At 39.8% G+C, this 16,695-nt stretch overlaps 1 protein-coding gene across 1 annotated transcript in view; it reads left to right on the top strand.

Moving 5' to 3' along the window:
- The window catches only part of clcn2c (chloride channel 2c), a 134,873-nt gene that overhangs the window by 41,453 nt on the left and 76,725 nt on the right, over positions 1–16,695 (top strand). Inside the window, 1 exon segment of the mRNA XM_053422892.1 lies at positions 4,565–4,715. Within this exon segment, the coding sequence (XP_053278867.1) occupies positions 4,565–4,715 (151 nt within the window).

Below are 16,695 nucleotides of genomic sequence, written 5' to 3' on the forward strand. Positions count from 1 at the left end.
ATCATGAGTTCTAATATGAACTCCACCACCATGAAGGTTACAAAGTGAAAGCCCTATGGTTTTTATTTCAGTCTCTTAATCACTTTATCTTTTATAAACCACAAAGAAGGGAAAATGATAGGTGGATTTTCCTCTTCACCTTCTCCAAATGACCCTATTTGGAATTTCTAGAAGACTTGACTGCATAAAAATGGCTCAAGGACAGAGCTTGGACTTTTCTCCACCTTTATCTCACCTGTTATCTTGCCTGTTTGGAGTGTTATTAAACAAGGTCAGTTGACCATTGAGGCGTATTTATGGTGTCTGTCACTTCTTAATTACACGTTTGTCAGTTAGTCTTTGAACTGTGTTCTTTCAGCCGTGTTAAATATTTATTATGGAATTATAGGCTGGAACCAAATGACAGCTCTGATTGGATTGCGCTACATCAACTGTCCTGGTCTTTCCCAGTGACCTTATACCTTGATGCCTGAAGTTTTGGTCATCCATACCCCAGCGGCCAGTACAATGAGTCCAGGACAACTCGTTCATCTGGGTTCAATTAGCCAAGGCTGGCAGCCTCTGCTGAGTGCCTGCTCTGACTATGCTGAACATAATGATAGGCTTTCAACCAGTAATGTCTTTATTCTGGATGGTTCTGTTTGTTTTCTTCCTCTGCTCAGATGCAAGTTTTAAGGGGGTACATCTGAGAAGGTCTATTTCTACCCCCTTGTTTTTTGGGCATTCTGGCTTTCCAATATGTTTGAAGTCTCCTTATTTAATTAAATCTTAGGGTTGGCAATCATTAATGTGGCCAAGAATGCCATGTAGAATGGCATCTTGGATAGAATTGTGGCTGGGATTTAATGTCAGAAACCACAAATCGCTTTTCAAAGATTCCTTTGCTGATTTCCCTCTTTTTTCCACTGTCTGTGTTCATTCCTCTTCTACTCTTATACTGAACTTTTTTTATTGGGTCTTGTGAGGTATTTTATCAATCAATTAATGTTTTCTAACAATTACAGTTTTATATATAAGAAATGCTATTAAATTGGAACCAGTTACACATTTTAAGAACAGAGGTTTAACAATAAACCTTTTTAAAACGTTTTTATTCTCTTCAGCTATTTCTCACTAAGAGCTGTATCACTGCTAACCAATGAAAAACCATGGCTATAATGCTTAGCTCATGCTTAAAAATGTGGCTAAGCTCAACGAAAGGTATGATTCATCAAATGCAATTACTGCAGGAAAATAAGGGAGGATATTAGTTAATGTGCTTTGGCAAGTCTACACAAACAACATGTCATGGCCTTCAGTTTTACTTCCATTGCCCTTTGAATCAGCTAACTGGGATATATATTATTCACGTAATTAACAAGTAAAAAACAGTAACCACCCAATCTGAAAATCAAAATGTCTTATGCAACATTTTAACGTTGGGATCTCAACTCAAAACCTTAGCACCAACTCATTACTCCCTGACAGACACTGGGACAGAGCCCCTTGCTTTTCTGTCATCTCAAATCCCAACATACAATGCATATGAAAATATAGCACATTTTCTGTAAAATGTAATGAAAATTGAGACCATGTTTTAGTGGCTGTAAGTTGCACTGTTTTCTCATTACCTCCTTCCATCTTCATGAGTCTTTGCCATTTGGTGTGCTGTGGGCAAGACATTTCTCTTGCAAAATCTGAGTCTGGGGTTTGGTTTGAGCACTGCTTTGGGGACCGTCTACAGCATCATTTGCATTGTCCATTTTTCTGGAGCATGCTAGACTTGATACCCAAACAATGTTTATCGTGACTGGTTGTTCTCCTCTTCAGAATTACCCTGTGTTCTTTGTCACATTCGCTGTCGTAAATGATTGTATTTGTTGCCTAATTAGGAATGATTTTCCTTCATCCAAACCATTAGGCTGAGGTCAGAGTGGTCCACATTAGCAAAACATATATTACCATAATGAGTTTGATTTTTGACACAACACAATAAACAAGACTATAATGTCACACTGCCAGTAAACTAGTGCAGCCGTGGTTGAATAGACTCACAATGCATGTCTACTTTGGTACAAACACACACTGTTCCAGTTTTACATTTCCAATTTTCCCTTCCCAGATTGTCTAATTCAAAGTTGTTCTGCCTAACTGGGTGAGACCAATGTGCAGTTAGTCTTATGGTGCTTTATGCTTCCAATCACTTCTTAACTGTAAAGCTCTCTCGTGTGATCACAAAATAAGTGTATACCTCTTATGAATGGGCCACACTAAATGATGGGATGAAAATATTCCTGTTTTCAGACAGGGGAAGCGTTGGTGGATGAAGGATTATGAATATTTTATGAATGTGAATATCTGGACCTAACTTTGGAGCGTCTTTCTTTGGTGGCTATTCGGTTGTGTAAAAATCTAAACAATGAGTTGTGTGAAGAAAAAAGACAGCATGCCAGAAAAGTCCAAATCCCAAGTCTTACTCTGTGTACACCTGTGTAGCTAAAGTGAGCTCAGAGTTCAGGAAATCGTTGGACCCAGTGCTCCTGATCTGTCATCGGTATGGGATTTAAAACACGGTTTAATCCTGTCACAAGCATGCTGAGTTCTGAAATAGAGACATTTAATTTTATTGTTCTTGACACATTCTCAATAATATTGTGGGGCCCTTGTTTAATGCTGAATCATGTCTGCTGGCTGTCTGAGCCATTTAAAGAAGCCACTACTCTTGCTGATACTAGCGCTGATACCAGTGCCAGCGCCTGCCAGAATTTGATTGACCCTAGTGACACAGTTTTAGAGGTTTTACAAATACCCAACATGTTTGATATGGACAGAACACAAAACGCCGGGGTGTGGTAAGACACAGCAGTTGTCGACCTTTTCACAGTATGGTTGTGATGAGGCCTTGTCAAACATGACTTAAACCTTTCTGTTAATGGCTACCTGCCTTTTTCCAAGTGAATGTCCTTGATCCTGTGTTCTGACAGTTCTACAATCTGAATTCTTGTTCTGCTGCCGCTAAACCTGCTGTGATCATTGACCCCAATAAAACAGCTTTGAACACACACGTTTTTATAGTCCACACTTTCCTGTAGGTGTGTGTGGGAGACAAAAAGAAGCCAGCGGGCCTCCTGTTTGTATGCATGATGGACGGTGTTTACAAGGTGACAAGTACATCCATGTGCTTTGTTCAATCAGGCCATTGGGAACACATTCCAGGAAATGTATGTCTGCCTCAAGTGTCTATTTTATTCTGACATGCATGGAAATTAAATAAATCCATTTTATTATTGGAACAAAAATGTTAATGTACATATTCCCTCTCTGTGTAAATGCAGCCGTTTCTGTCTTAAATGTAAAATGGGAAGTACCGTTGTGTGTACGTCTGTTAAGGGTGTAGAGATTCTCCAAATTCACTGTGGGGTATCCCTCTCTCTACACTCTCACTCACTCACTCACTCATACATTCACACAGGAACTTTATTAATCTCAGAGATTTAAATTAATTATGTGAAAAATACTGTCACAGCTGGATCAGTTTTGCAGAACTATTAAACTGTGGGGTTTTCAGGAATTGTTAACAAAATGTTCTGGTACTTATTAACGTATATCCATATTGTTTTTTTCTTACAATCCCAAGGAAATGTGGAATATCAGAAAAGAAATTCATGTAGACATTCTGACTCAGGACTTATTGGCCAAAAAGCTAGTGTAGCTTCTATACGGCCACAGTCAGGCCAGTTTGTGACTTTTACATCTGATGAGTTCTTCATGATAACGATAATTTTTGATTGTTATTACTTATAAATCCAACATTTTCCCAGCAACAACTCTTGAACAGCTGAAATCATCCCTGATGACCTTGATTAGCTTTCTGTGATATGACTGGTGGCCAAGAGGAAGTCATTAGTGCCTGTTCCTGTCCACCACCCAGGAGCATTATGGGAGGGGACCTTGTGTCTGGGCTGTGTACACAACTAGGAGCTTCCTGTCTCATGGACTGCTGACTTGACGTCTTTTTTATGTGAATGTGTGTGTTATCCGATTTTTGTGTGTGTGTGTGTGTGTGTGTGTGTGTGTGTGTGTGTGTGTGTGTGTGTGTGTGTGTGTGTGTGTGTGTGTGTGTGTGTGTGTGTGTGTGTGTGTGTGTGTGTGTGTGTGTGTGTGTGTGTGTGTGTGTGTGTGTGTGTGTGTGTGTGTGTGTGTGTGTGTGTGTGTGTCCTTACAGGAAATGATTTTTCTTTCTCAAGAGTTCAGTTTAGGATAAAGGTTCTGAAGGTATTTCTCCACAGTGACCTGTACACTGACCTCTGACCTGTAAGCCTCAATAGCGCCCTGATGTTGCGGAGGTCCTTTAGGTCATTATTAGTTTGACCAAAGCCAACAGCAATGCATTGTGTACTTACACCCGTCAACAAATCTACACAAAACACTGTGTGTTTTTGTCTGAAGATTTTCAAGTCAAAATCTAATTGAATCTGCAAAAATGACTTCTCCCTGTTAAGATGTACAATTACAGTCCCCTTGTTGGCTTTTGTGTTTACAATGAATTCCTAGGCTAATGGTCAGTGTCTGTTTCTGTCTCCAGATGTATGGGCGCTACACCCAGGAGCTCGGGGTGTACGCCAAAGAGGAGGCTGCTCGGCTGAGGGAGAGCGGGCAGAGGCGATCGGTCAGCGATCGAAGCCGGTCTCTGGACCTGCTGGAGTACGACAAGGGACGCTGTGCCAAGTGTCGCAGTAAGTGTCAGACCTTTTCATAGCTGCTGCACCATACCCTGTTTTCTGAGTGTAGCATGTAATAAGCCAATCAGAGGAACAGCCCCTATTCTCTTCAAAAGACAGGTGTGCATTCACCTTGAAGAATCGCTGTTATCATATCTGTTTGTATATCTGAGTGTACACCCCTTGTTCACCTATGAAGGTACTTATTATCTTAATATACACTTCATTTAAAGATACATTTTTGAAATTTCACATTTATTTGACAGGACAGTTGAAATGTAAAATGGGAGAATAGAATTGGGAAAATGTTACCAGCGGATCAAGATTTGGACCCCAACACATAATTATTAAGTTTTAATGTAATTCGAGAGTCAGAATTTGAGTACTGTCTCTGTCGCTGATGATCGCTGGTGAGGACGTGGGCGGGGGGGGGCACAGAGCTGGATCATGACATAAGATGTGAAGTAAAGGGCAGGATCGGAACTGAGCCTTGAGCTGCTGTAGGAGGAGTAAAGCCTCCATCCTGACAATGCACGTTTAAAAAAACTGTGAAATTCTGCACCGTCCAAGTTTTTGTGGGTCAAAAACGCAATCACTATCCACTATCTTAAGATAGCATGTGAACTAACAATGCACCTAACCACAACATCTTTAAACACCAACGCACCAACGATGGGTGCAAGTACATTTGCCATTTAGATGCTGGACGGGTGAATTACAACTGCATTGGTCTGGAACTAGCAGAAACACTTGTTATGGACCAAACCACCAGACAGCTCTCATATGAGACAGTGTTTTTTGTGAGTTGTGGTCAGGGGGGACTCAAATTCTTGGCCGTATTGACATTTCAAGAGCTTGGATAGACAGATATGTTGTAAGATATTAAAAAAATTCCTTAAGTGGAAAAAGACCAAAAAAAGAAAGAAAAAATATATAGGAAATTATCTTCATCCTAATGGTCTTTGGTGATGACTAAGCTGCAGTGGTAACTATTAGGTTTAGGTTGTACATTATATCTGCCACTAGAATAAATAGTAAGAATCTACTCAGCAGCCTGAGCCTTCTTCAGTATCACTGCCCAAAGGGGGAACATCATTTGTACATTACCTTGCTATTGAAAACCCCTTTAGCTGCTCTAAAATAGATGGAATGCCTCACTGATCTCTGCTTTGGGAGCATTGATCATGTTGGACAGTGGGATAGAAAGAAATACTGAAGATGTGCTGCAGCGCTAAACAGCCTTCACAACAAGAACCCCTGCATTGATGTGTGTGTGTGGATGGTACATCTTTTTATGCAGCTTTCCAATTCACCGGTAAATCCATGTGCACATTTCCTCCACCTTTATTTTTGTACTGTTGGTAGTGTTAATAATACGATTAGATAAGACTGTGTATAGGACACATAAGAGGATAAAACGGGCTTTAAACACCAGAAGGATTTATGACTCAAATCCATGTGACAGCTGACACAGCCACACAAACACACACCATCAGTTTTAGACGTTATATCAGAGTGATGCAATGATTTAAATCGTGCTCACACTTTATTTACCTGATCCAGTCACTTATCTTCCTCTCCTCTAGATTTTTTTTTTAGTCTGTTTCTTTTCTTAATCCCACCTCTTTTCTTATCCTGCATTTCTCAACTTTTCATGTTTTGAGAGTTGAGTAATTTTAGGCAGTTTGTATAATTGCTATTAATTTGACCATTTCCCCTTTTTTTTATTATTTGTCCATCGCAGGTCCAAAATAATTATAGCAATGCAGTGTTAAATAATATCATCATGCATTTGACACACCAGAATACCAGAGCATACATGTATGTGCATCAATTCAAACAAAGCACATTTCTTATATTTTTGTAAATTCTAAAAGTGATTGGTCACTTTTTACAAAGCAAGTGTCTGTATTTAACATGAACAACGATACATAACATTTCTGTTTATATGCTGCTAGGGCTGGGCGGTATGGACAAAAATCTTGTGTGTGTTTGTGTGTGCTCGTCTCTGTTACTCTTCACACACTTCACTTTAACACTGATGTGCTGACTGTGCGCTTCACGTTTTGTAGCGTGTAGCAGGTTTAAATGTGTGTCTCATAAACATGTTGAGCAAATCAAACAAACACAAAGTAAACGCCGGTACTGTATGTGTCCTAATAACTTGTTATCAGTGATGGTGTTTATTGTTAAAGTGCAAAGTGAGCGCAGGTCAGAGCGGGAGTGAAGAGGAAACTCTGACAGAGACTCTGATACAGGACGACCGGACCTTTTTAATGAGCGTCTGTCCTGAAGCAGCGCTGGAAACCCGCTGAAACATGAATCCATTATTCTCTGTCACCGCATCGATGCAGAGTCTTCCGTCTCTATGTAGGAGCCCAAACATTAGCATGTGTATGTGCTGCTGCTGCTCCTACACTCTGTGCTGTGTGCGTCAATATAACTTGACATGGCTGTAACTCTATTCCAGCCACAGGGTTGGTTCGACGTGTTGCTATTCTCATTGCAATTAGCTGTTCATGTTTGTCAAAACATAGATGGAATGAGTTCTATCAACCTTGTCTAATATTTCTATCAAGTAAAAGTTGTATCTCAATAATTATCGTTTTAACGCCCAGCCCTATATGCTGCACACACAGTAACAAATAGAGAGGAAACAGTTCAAGTAACAACAGTGGCATGCAGCAGTCTACAGCGCGGAGTAACCGTTTAAAATATGATCAAAAGTGTTAGATTGCTTTTGGAGAGAGTTGAGTAAGTAAAGGTCTTATCTTCAACTGCTGTCCTCGTCACCTCTTTTGTAGCTCTGATTAGAAATCTTAAAGCAACGCTAGGTAAGTTTTGCAGATATCTGCAGCCACAAGTGATGATCAATTCAGTTTGGCTTGGAGTTCAGAGCGATTAAGCTTTTTTCATGTAGAGAAAGCACAACCCATCAATCGCTTGACTAGAGCTGCGACTGCATAGTCCCACACACGGAACTGAAGCCTGGCCGAACAGTGTATATTACTCCTAATCCTCGGTTTACTGAACCAGAGGTACTGATGCTATAACAAATGCACCTGGATATTTTGTAATTTTCAAAGGTTCCATGCTGAATATTTGAGGTAAATGCTTATATTTATTACTGCTGTATCTTTTTAACTGACAAACAGTTCAGCATTACTCTTGAACTTGCTGTGCCTGATTCCAGCAGTATAGGCTGCTGATAGTTACTCACGTCTTGTGGGAGATCGTACCCCTTTGCTCAATTTACATAATGCAAGATCAGCCATTCATGGTGCAGAGTTGGAATAAATGAGGCAACATGCTCATAATTAATAGTCAGTGCACCAACAAACTCTATTTAAGGTAAATGCTGCATTTTTAAAGGTTTGCAAGAATAACTTATTGCAGGTATCTGTGTATTTATTAATCTTGAAGGACAGGTTCACTGTTGGTGCATGATCAGATGCTCATATGAACATTGAAACTCTGAAATACATTGGAATGCATTTTTACAAAGATGGAGGGCTGTGGATTTCTGCTCCATGCATTTTTGGCATATCAGGAAAACATCTCTTTAAGTCCAGCATGGACAGGATCATTATACCAAGCAACTCCTGTTTCAGTGACTATTGGTCTAAGAGATTAAAAATGGGGAAGGTGTGTTTTGACACTTGGATCAGGCTTCATATGAGGAGGAAGAAGTCCTCATCCAATCCAGCAAAATTATTCAGTGGGCAAGCAGCGATATAAAATGTGGAAATGTCATTTGCGGCATTTGCAGGTTTGCAAACTTTGTGATTCTAGTTTTGACAAAACGTTAATCACAGAAGTTTTGAAGAAGAGGAAAGGACTAGAAGGAATGAGTTCTGTGTAAACAGTGCCCTCTGCTGCTGACAAGTAACCAATGCAGCCAGAACTAATCAACGCTGAAGATCTGTATGCGTGTATGTCACCTGCTCTCATCTCAGTGATGAGTGTTGCTCTTGTTCTGCTGGTGGCTGATGAATCAGCTGTACATCTCACTCTTCTTCCTCCTCCTCCTCCTCTTCCTCTTCCTCTTCTTCTTCTCATTTTCTTTGTGATTATCTGGACACTAAAATGCCAGCGATTGAATTGATTTGTCCCTTAGGGGGTAGATTCAAAGATAAGAGATTTGGTCTGGATTGCAGTGTAGCCACACACACACACACACACACACACACACACACACACACACACACACACACACACACACACACACACACACACACACACACACACACACACACACACACACACACACACACACACACACACACACACACACACGCATTCCCTCTGCATTAGTAAAGGGCAAATATGAATACACAGTGAGTATAAGGCAAAAAAAAACATGAAGCTACTGGCTGAAAATATATGTAAATATAAAACACATATTCTTCTTTATTACAGCAGCTGTTGTGGCTGAAAGGGAGATTCACTCACTCTCTCTCACACGCACGCACACATCGTGTGTGTGGTAGCTGGTATGGCTTCAAGCATTGCTCTGGGTAAACGATAATGATGGCAGAGCATCTGAATCCACAGGTGGTGTCTTTTTAATTATGGCGAGCAGTGTAGCAGACAATGCAGTTCTGTGGACAGCAACAGTATATCACAGTATATAGCAGGGGTGGGGCCATTTAAATTTAATGACATCCTTAGAGGGTCATTCTAAATTATTGAAGACGATATCACACCCGTCTCTCTAATGTGACGGCTGAACTGCTTCTTTCTGGACGTGTCTGATGTCAGATGGTTGTGAAGACGATGATGATTATTTTTACTTTTTAGTCTCTTTAACCAAGACGGCCGGTTATTCAATTTTATATAATATGTGAAGACCAGGAGAAATCCCACGTCTTCACTTTGTATATGGATCAGTAGAGACTACTGTAAAGTAACTTTGCTGTCATTTGTCCTGCTCAAAAGTTGTTTGACATTTCTCCAAAATACAGTACTTCAACAGTGCTCAGATTAAGGCTGCTAAGCCCAGTATAACACTTGTCAGGTCTAGAATTGATTTTCTTTTACCTTTTTTTTAATTTAGTTTTTTGTAGCTTTCAGCTGGTGACTTTTAGAACGAAGTGGTTCTGCTCCTTCCGATATATCCCCACCTCTATCATTCACTAATGAGCCAGAGCAGCTTCACCTTTTCCCAAAGCTGTGGAAAAGCTGAGTGTATTGTTTTTAAGGTTACTGTTCATTCTTTGAAGATCAAAGAATGGGAGTAACTTGTTCCAAATCACTTGACATTTGACAAATAGACATTTATGGACTCCCGGGGCTTTGCAAATACTTTCATGAGATAGTAAGTTGCTTTTAGGGCTTTTATTTCCTGTGAACAGGAATATTTGCAGGTGGAAAACTTGCAACGTGCCCATGTGTCACAATGCCGCAGTGCCAGTGATGATGCTGTCATAGAAGAATCAAGGTTTATAAATAACAGCCATATGCTATTAGAATATATAATAATGGTGAGGGTTTTTTATGAGGGGTTGATTTAAACATTTGTAATTTGATGCTTCTTATTACCTTTTAACCTATCAACCAGTTATCTTTCCAACCAAAACTGTACAGCACGTGGCTGAACTTCACCACTTGTTTGGAATTATTTAACTATTTTATTCCCTAAATGTGATCATTAATAGGTGTAATAAGCTTTATATAATTAGCTTTTTCTCACCATACAACTTCAGATTCATAATTCAGGCTCTGTTCACAGATGGGCGAAATAAGTGATCAACATGGTCAAGAATTGATAAGCTTATTTTTATTTAAAATCTCCATTCTACAAGTAAATGAAGTGGAATCAAATGCACAATATTACCCTGTGGAAGTTGTTTTGAATAAATGTAGGTTTCTACCTCTGCCTTTCAACCTGAAATGTGGTTTACCCCCTCCTAAGTCCCTTTCTTGTTAATATCCGCATAATAATGTCAATTTTGACTTTGATTTATGTTAGAATTGATTTAGTGACGTTCTACTATACATGAGGTTTCTCAACAATCCCAGCTCATTATCACAGAAACTACAAACAAGGAACAGCTCAGCCAAGTGCGTGTTCAAACCTGCAGTACCTCTGTCATTTGGAGAGCATAAACTGGAAAACAAGTGGAAAAAGAATGAACAGACGGTGCTTTCACTGACTGTTGGCTGTTCAACCATCCGGTGTAGGCTTTGGGGAAAGGCTACGCTACTGTGAGTGTGCTGGCCAGCAGGGGGCAGCATTGAGCTTCACTGCGGCACAGTCACATGGCAGATTGAGGGTTATGTATCAGAGCTTGGAAGAAATAAAACGAACTGCAGTAAGGAAGTGGGGTCCTGGCAGTCTCCTCTTCCCCTATGGTCCTCTGATTTGTGTGTGTTATCTCAGGATGTTAGTATGTCTCCTCTCAGCCTAAATCCAGCTGCATGCTTATGCAGCATCAGTTGGTCACATGTTTCCTCACCTTTATCCATTTTTGTTTTGGCCTTTTCACATGAAGTTGAAATGTGAAATAAGATTTTCATCAGAGGTCCTCTGTTTTATCATTGCAGGTGAAATGCATTGAGATATCATTGTGATTTGATGACACAAAGATAGTGTGTCTGATTTGAGAGAAACCATTTAAAATGAAATTCCTGAAACACACAGGGTTAAAAGGTGTGAGTGTGACTGCAGCATAACCAATTCTGTTAAGGGATGCTCATCCATGAGAACACACAAAACATTTTTAGCTGACACTTGCGCTGCCACACACACACACACACACACACACACACACACTGAGGAGTGGCACAAGGTAACTCACGGTGAAGCACCAATTCAATTCCCATTCAAGCTTTTTTTTAAGCACAGATGTCACTAAGTGATCTGATGGGACTTGCCAAAGCAAATCTACCCTATTGGCTGTGTTTTTCAACTTTGACCTGAATCTACACTAACCAATGAGGACTCAAGTCACTGTGCCCACGGATGCAGTCGGCGTTTTGAGGGTTAAGACTTTGTTTTATATTTGAAGGTATATGATTACACTATGGGTAGAGTTAAGGATAGACATTTAGTTGTGATGGGTAAAGTTATGGTGTTAGGGAATGCATTATGTCCCCACAGTGATAGTGGAACGTGTGTGTGTGTTCATATTGTCATGCTTAAGGCTGCTGTCATTCATTCTCTTGCTGATGTCACAGGCTCCCACATGGGATTCCAGCATCCCAGAAGGGGTACACACACACACACACACACACACACACACACAGACACACAGACAAAAGCGCGATGTAAGCAGCTGTGGCCTGAGGGTGATAAATATATACAGCTGTATTCTTCTGTTCTTTTTCTCTCTCTGTCCACCTGCACCACTGTCATTTAATTGGTTCTAACACACACACACACACGCACACACACACAACATGTGTGATGTCAGCAGGAGCTCAGCATGGCGCCGCATGTTGCTATGGTGACCGGCAGGCGCCTAGCGACCAACAGTTGCTCACATGCTGTCATTTTCTTTTTCTTCTTTGCTTTCCCCTTTTGGCTCCTTGTCTCCTCTACCATCTCCTGTCTGTATTCTCTCATTCGCTCCATCATTGATCGTGTAAGATCTGGATTTAAATGGCAGAGAAGCAACTTACAGCCTGGTCCAGGTGTATACAGACATTTGTCGTGGGACACACACACACACACAAGCATGCATGCACTCATAAAAACACACACTGACCCCCACATGCACACTTTAATACTCATTAACTGTTGGAAATTCCAATGTTGCCACTTAGGTGGAGTGTAAGTTTGTATAATCTTACCTACACCTGTTTGTGTGTGTGTTTGTGAGTGCATACTTATTAGTAAGTGTGTGCGTGAATTAATGAATATGTTCTCTCTCTAATGTCCTCGGCCGTGTTTTCACAGCAGGTTTGGAAGGATTACTTAAACTCATTTCCAATTAAAATTTAGTTTTCTTGGAGGGGAAAATACACTACCAAACTAATAATCCAAATATTTTCTACTTCTTTAATAAACAAGCGCAATAAATTAACGAATGTGAATGAAAAAAGTTTTCTTTTCATAGTTTCCTGTCAGTCACTCTCCAGGTGCAGTATTTCAGTTGAAGACAAACTGGTAAAAGATACACTCCAGTCCACACTGTCCCCCTCATCAATAGTCACATGGACACACACACATAACAAACATACAAAATAAAAAATAAATCAAATCATTATGGCTGCTTTCAGAATCATGATGTGTCCTCTGTGAATTTTACAGGACGTTACTTTACAGGAAGCAGTTGATTGTCTTCAACTTGTGGACATGTTCATTACATTATACTCGAAAAAATCTGAATCTGTAAAGAGGACATTCTTTGTAATTAAAATGTTTTGCGTGACAATCATTGGTTTTATATTTAATGTGATATCAGACTAATCAAATAATAAGTATTCTGGATTTCCTTGGATACATCCCAAAAAGGATCTACTAATTCATCATATTTTTAATGTTGATAATTTGCCAAATATAAGTATAGACTAAGATTAGCAGGGCTCGGGCTGTAGCATTTGCATAACCAATATTTTTTAGAATATAAATCCAAGGTGTTTCGCCAAACGTTTTTTTGCTTCTAAAGCCAGTTTTCAATTTAGGGATGTAAAATCGTTAGATTCAGTAATTGATAGTTTTGCTTTATTCAGTGTATGACTGAAATGATGAATCCATTATCAAAATAATTTCTGGTTGATTAACCACCTTAATGTTTCAGCTCTTTACATCATAGCACAGAAAGTTTTTTATGGCTACACATCAGGCTTCGTATGTCGGCTTGTTGAACTCAACAACTTGAACAGAACGACCAAACTACACACCTATAACGTGCCTGCTGGCATTATAATGTTCCCACTGCTCCCACTGCTCCCATACGACATCGGCTACTTTCACATTGTCATCCTGCAGCTACTTCTTTACACTTAGGTATCAAAAGGTGAAGCTACCCGAGACTGTGTGATTGCATTATGGGGTATGGCACACTTCAACTCAGCATCGACCACATTTACAAAATCAACAGGTAGTGCAGTGAATTGGCAACCTTAACCTGGATATGTTCTATAAGAACACATGCTGTTTAATCATTATCACACTCTCACAGTCCAGTAAGTCATGTGGCTGATGGTGTGCACGTGCGTGTGCACGTATTTGCTTGGTGCCAGGGAACTTTCTCTTTAATATATCAAGTAACCAAGGAGACTTGGGCCACTGATCAATACTTGATTCATTGTCACTTGAGCAGATGTTTATGAGAGATCCTTCACTGCGGTTTTACTCGAGAGGTTGTGGCATTAGTCCAATGTGCATGTCAGCAGAGAGAGTGGTCAGTAGCCACAGTGTTGGCTTATATTGATTTTAATTATTTCAGGAACATTAGGTTAGGCCAAGATGGCATCCAAGCCACTGCTGGCTGGGAGCATTAAGATGGCCACTTCCTATTTAATATATACTGTATGCACTTGTTCCTTGCAGCTTCTTCGGGCGACAGATTTGAAAAAATGAACGGAGGCCTCACACTAATGATTGACTTTCCACGGCCAGGCTTTACATTTAAATGGTCTTATAATGTTTGGGAACATGCAGCATTTTTGTAAAGTTTTGGTTATTTCCCATGAGAGATCTTATTCTTTCTCAGCTCTCGTCCTACTGCTCTTGAGTGGGCATGCAGGGCTTGGCTGGGTGATGGTGATGATGTCATGTATTTCCATGCAGTCATCACTCTTTAGGGGGAAGAAATGAGACATCTACATACATGTGTCTTACTTCAGTTCAGGAGATAATCATGCTCTTAATTTAAAAACGACTGATCCCATAGTTTTTGTGGGTTCTATCTTGACTCAAATATTTATCTAACTCTCCAAACCCGCTTTAATTGGGTCTCAGACAGAAGTCTCACTCCCATCAATGTATTAATTATAATGGTTATGTGCCAATTACCCTTCAATCCAGTAAGTTTTGCTGCTGTCAAGTTTGTTTATGTCAGATGTACACTGCACTGATGTTAGGCACTCGTTTGGATAATGTTATATTAAATGAGCACGGAAACTTGTTCGTTCGAACGTGACGTTTTTTTAAACTGTAATTCTTTAGATCTTGGCAATGTGTTATTTCTCCTCCCAGCAGTAAAAATAACAGGTGAAGAATTGTGAGGGAAATAAAATCCCATAAGAAAGGTTTATGCCTACTACACTTTTCAAATCAAGTGGGTTTTTTTCAAAGTGAAACATAGAATAATCCCTTGTAAATGTATTCTCATTTAGAGCTGTTATTCCCACTTTACACTGAACACAGTTACAATAAAACCGATTAATTTCAGATGCAACTCATTCGGATAATGTTTTATTATATGCCAGGTTTTTTACATATTAACACACAAGCTTATACATGTTTAGTTTTAACTTGGTTACATCATTGAACATTTGTGTACTGAATTCACAGTTAACTATTTATTTAGGATGCGTACCTTTGGATGAACTGATGACTAAGAATTATACACTAAAACTTAAAGTACCTTTATTCTATTTCTAAGCAGGTTAATGGCTGATTATAATGATGTGCTCTGAAAACGTGAGTCTTTTTTTTTTACTCTAGCTTGAAAAATCAGGCAGCAAATGTCTTAAAAGCACCCAGGCTACCATAGTTTTTACAAAACGTCATTGCACAAATCAATCACAGGTGACCTTAAAGGTTATTACTGAAAAGAGATTCATGTTACAAATGAGGACCAGGGTTGATACAGGCGCTAAATCACTACTTATAAAACAGCTCCGGTGCCAGTGCCCAAAAAAAAAGAGCCTCAAATCTGATATTTGATCACTGGCAACACAAAATGAGCTTATTTTGACTATTTTGATATAGTACAGACGAGGTGCGTAGGTGTCAGCCACATTCATTTTGTCAAAGTAATTCTCAGAGGAGACGACAGTGATGAAGCGTTTTTTACCCTATTGACAGATACTGTCACTGAGGGACTCACAGGTTGGCCAAAGTCATCAAGGTTCTAAATCTGCTGGGAGCAGTTTTAAAGAGTAATGCTGAACCCAGGTCAAGTTTCTCTCTGCCTACTGGATGAGTTTGAAAAATGCAGGAGCTTGAAGGTAAAGAGAGGGGGGGGGAGCAAGGGTTCAGTCGGCTTGTTGAGAGGAAGAGAAGGAGTTATTTGTCCTCCCAGCAGTATAATAAACTGGTGAAGAAAGTTGAAGGAAATAAAATGCAATAATAAAAGTTTATACTTCCTTTACTTCCTGTATTTATATGCTGCGGTTTATATTAAAAGTGAATTGTTGATTAATCCCTTGGATATGCTGTCAGTAGATACAGTAAAACAGATTTACTACTTAATTAAGCTGCATTCTGAGGTGAATTTGTGCAGATCTATAAATCAATATCTGCTGTGTGGTGAGTCTTTACTGCAGCGGTAACCAGGTCAAAGTTTTATTGATACCATTATACATTTTTATGTGTTTGGATTGTGATATCAACATGTGGTTTTTATAGGCGGCTCCTCTCACTCCAAAATCTATGGTTGTTAAACTTCAAATGCACAAATGAGGTCTTATTCTACTTTTTAGTTCTTATGCAACTTTTTAATGTTTGTATTTCAATCTTGCTTGATCTCGCTCCCTGCTCTCAAGTTATTGCTTTATTTTTTTCCTCCTCCCTTATCTCCGGTCCTTCCTTCATCTCTCTTTCATCTGTCCTCCTCTACCTTCTCCTACTCTGTCTCCCTTTTGTTTCTGTTTTGCTTTTCACCTTCTTCTCCCTTTCCTCTGTGCCTCATCTCCTTTTCCATTTGCTCCACTTCCTCGTCCTGCTCTCTCCAATCTTTTCCTCTTCTTCCTCTTCTTCTTCCATCGCTCCTCTGACCTCTCTTTTCCCTCTTCTGTTTCCTTTCAATTCTCAGCTCTCTTCCCTTCCTGCTCCATCAGTAATCCATCACCTCCTCCTTTCCATCGCTCTTCTTTCCTG

This window comes from Pleuronectes platessa, chromosome 5 (genome assembly GCF_947347685.1).
Source record: "Pleuronectes platessa chromosome 5, fPlePla1.1, whole genome shotgun sequence".
In the NCBI taxonomy this organism is placed as follows: Eukaryota; Metazoa; Chordata; class Actinopteri; order Pleuronectiformes; family Pleuronectidae; genus Pleuronectes; species Pleuronectes platessa.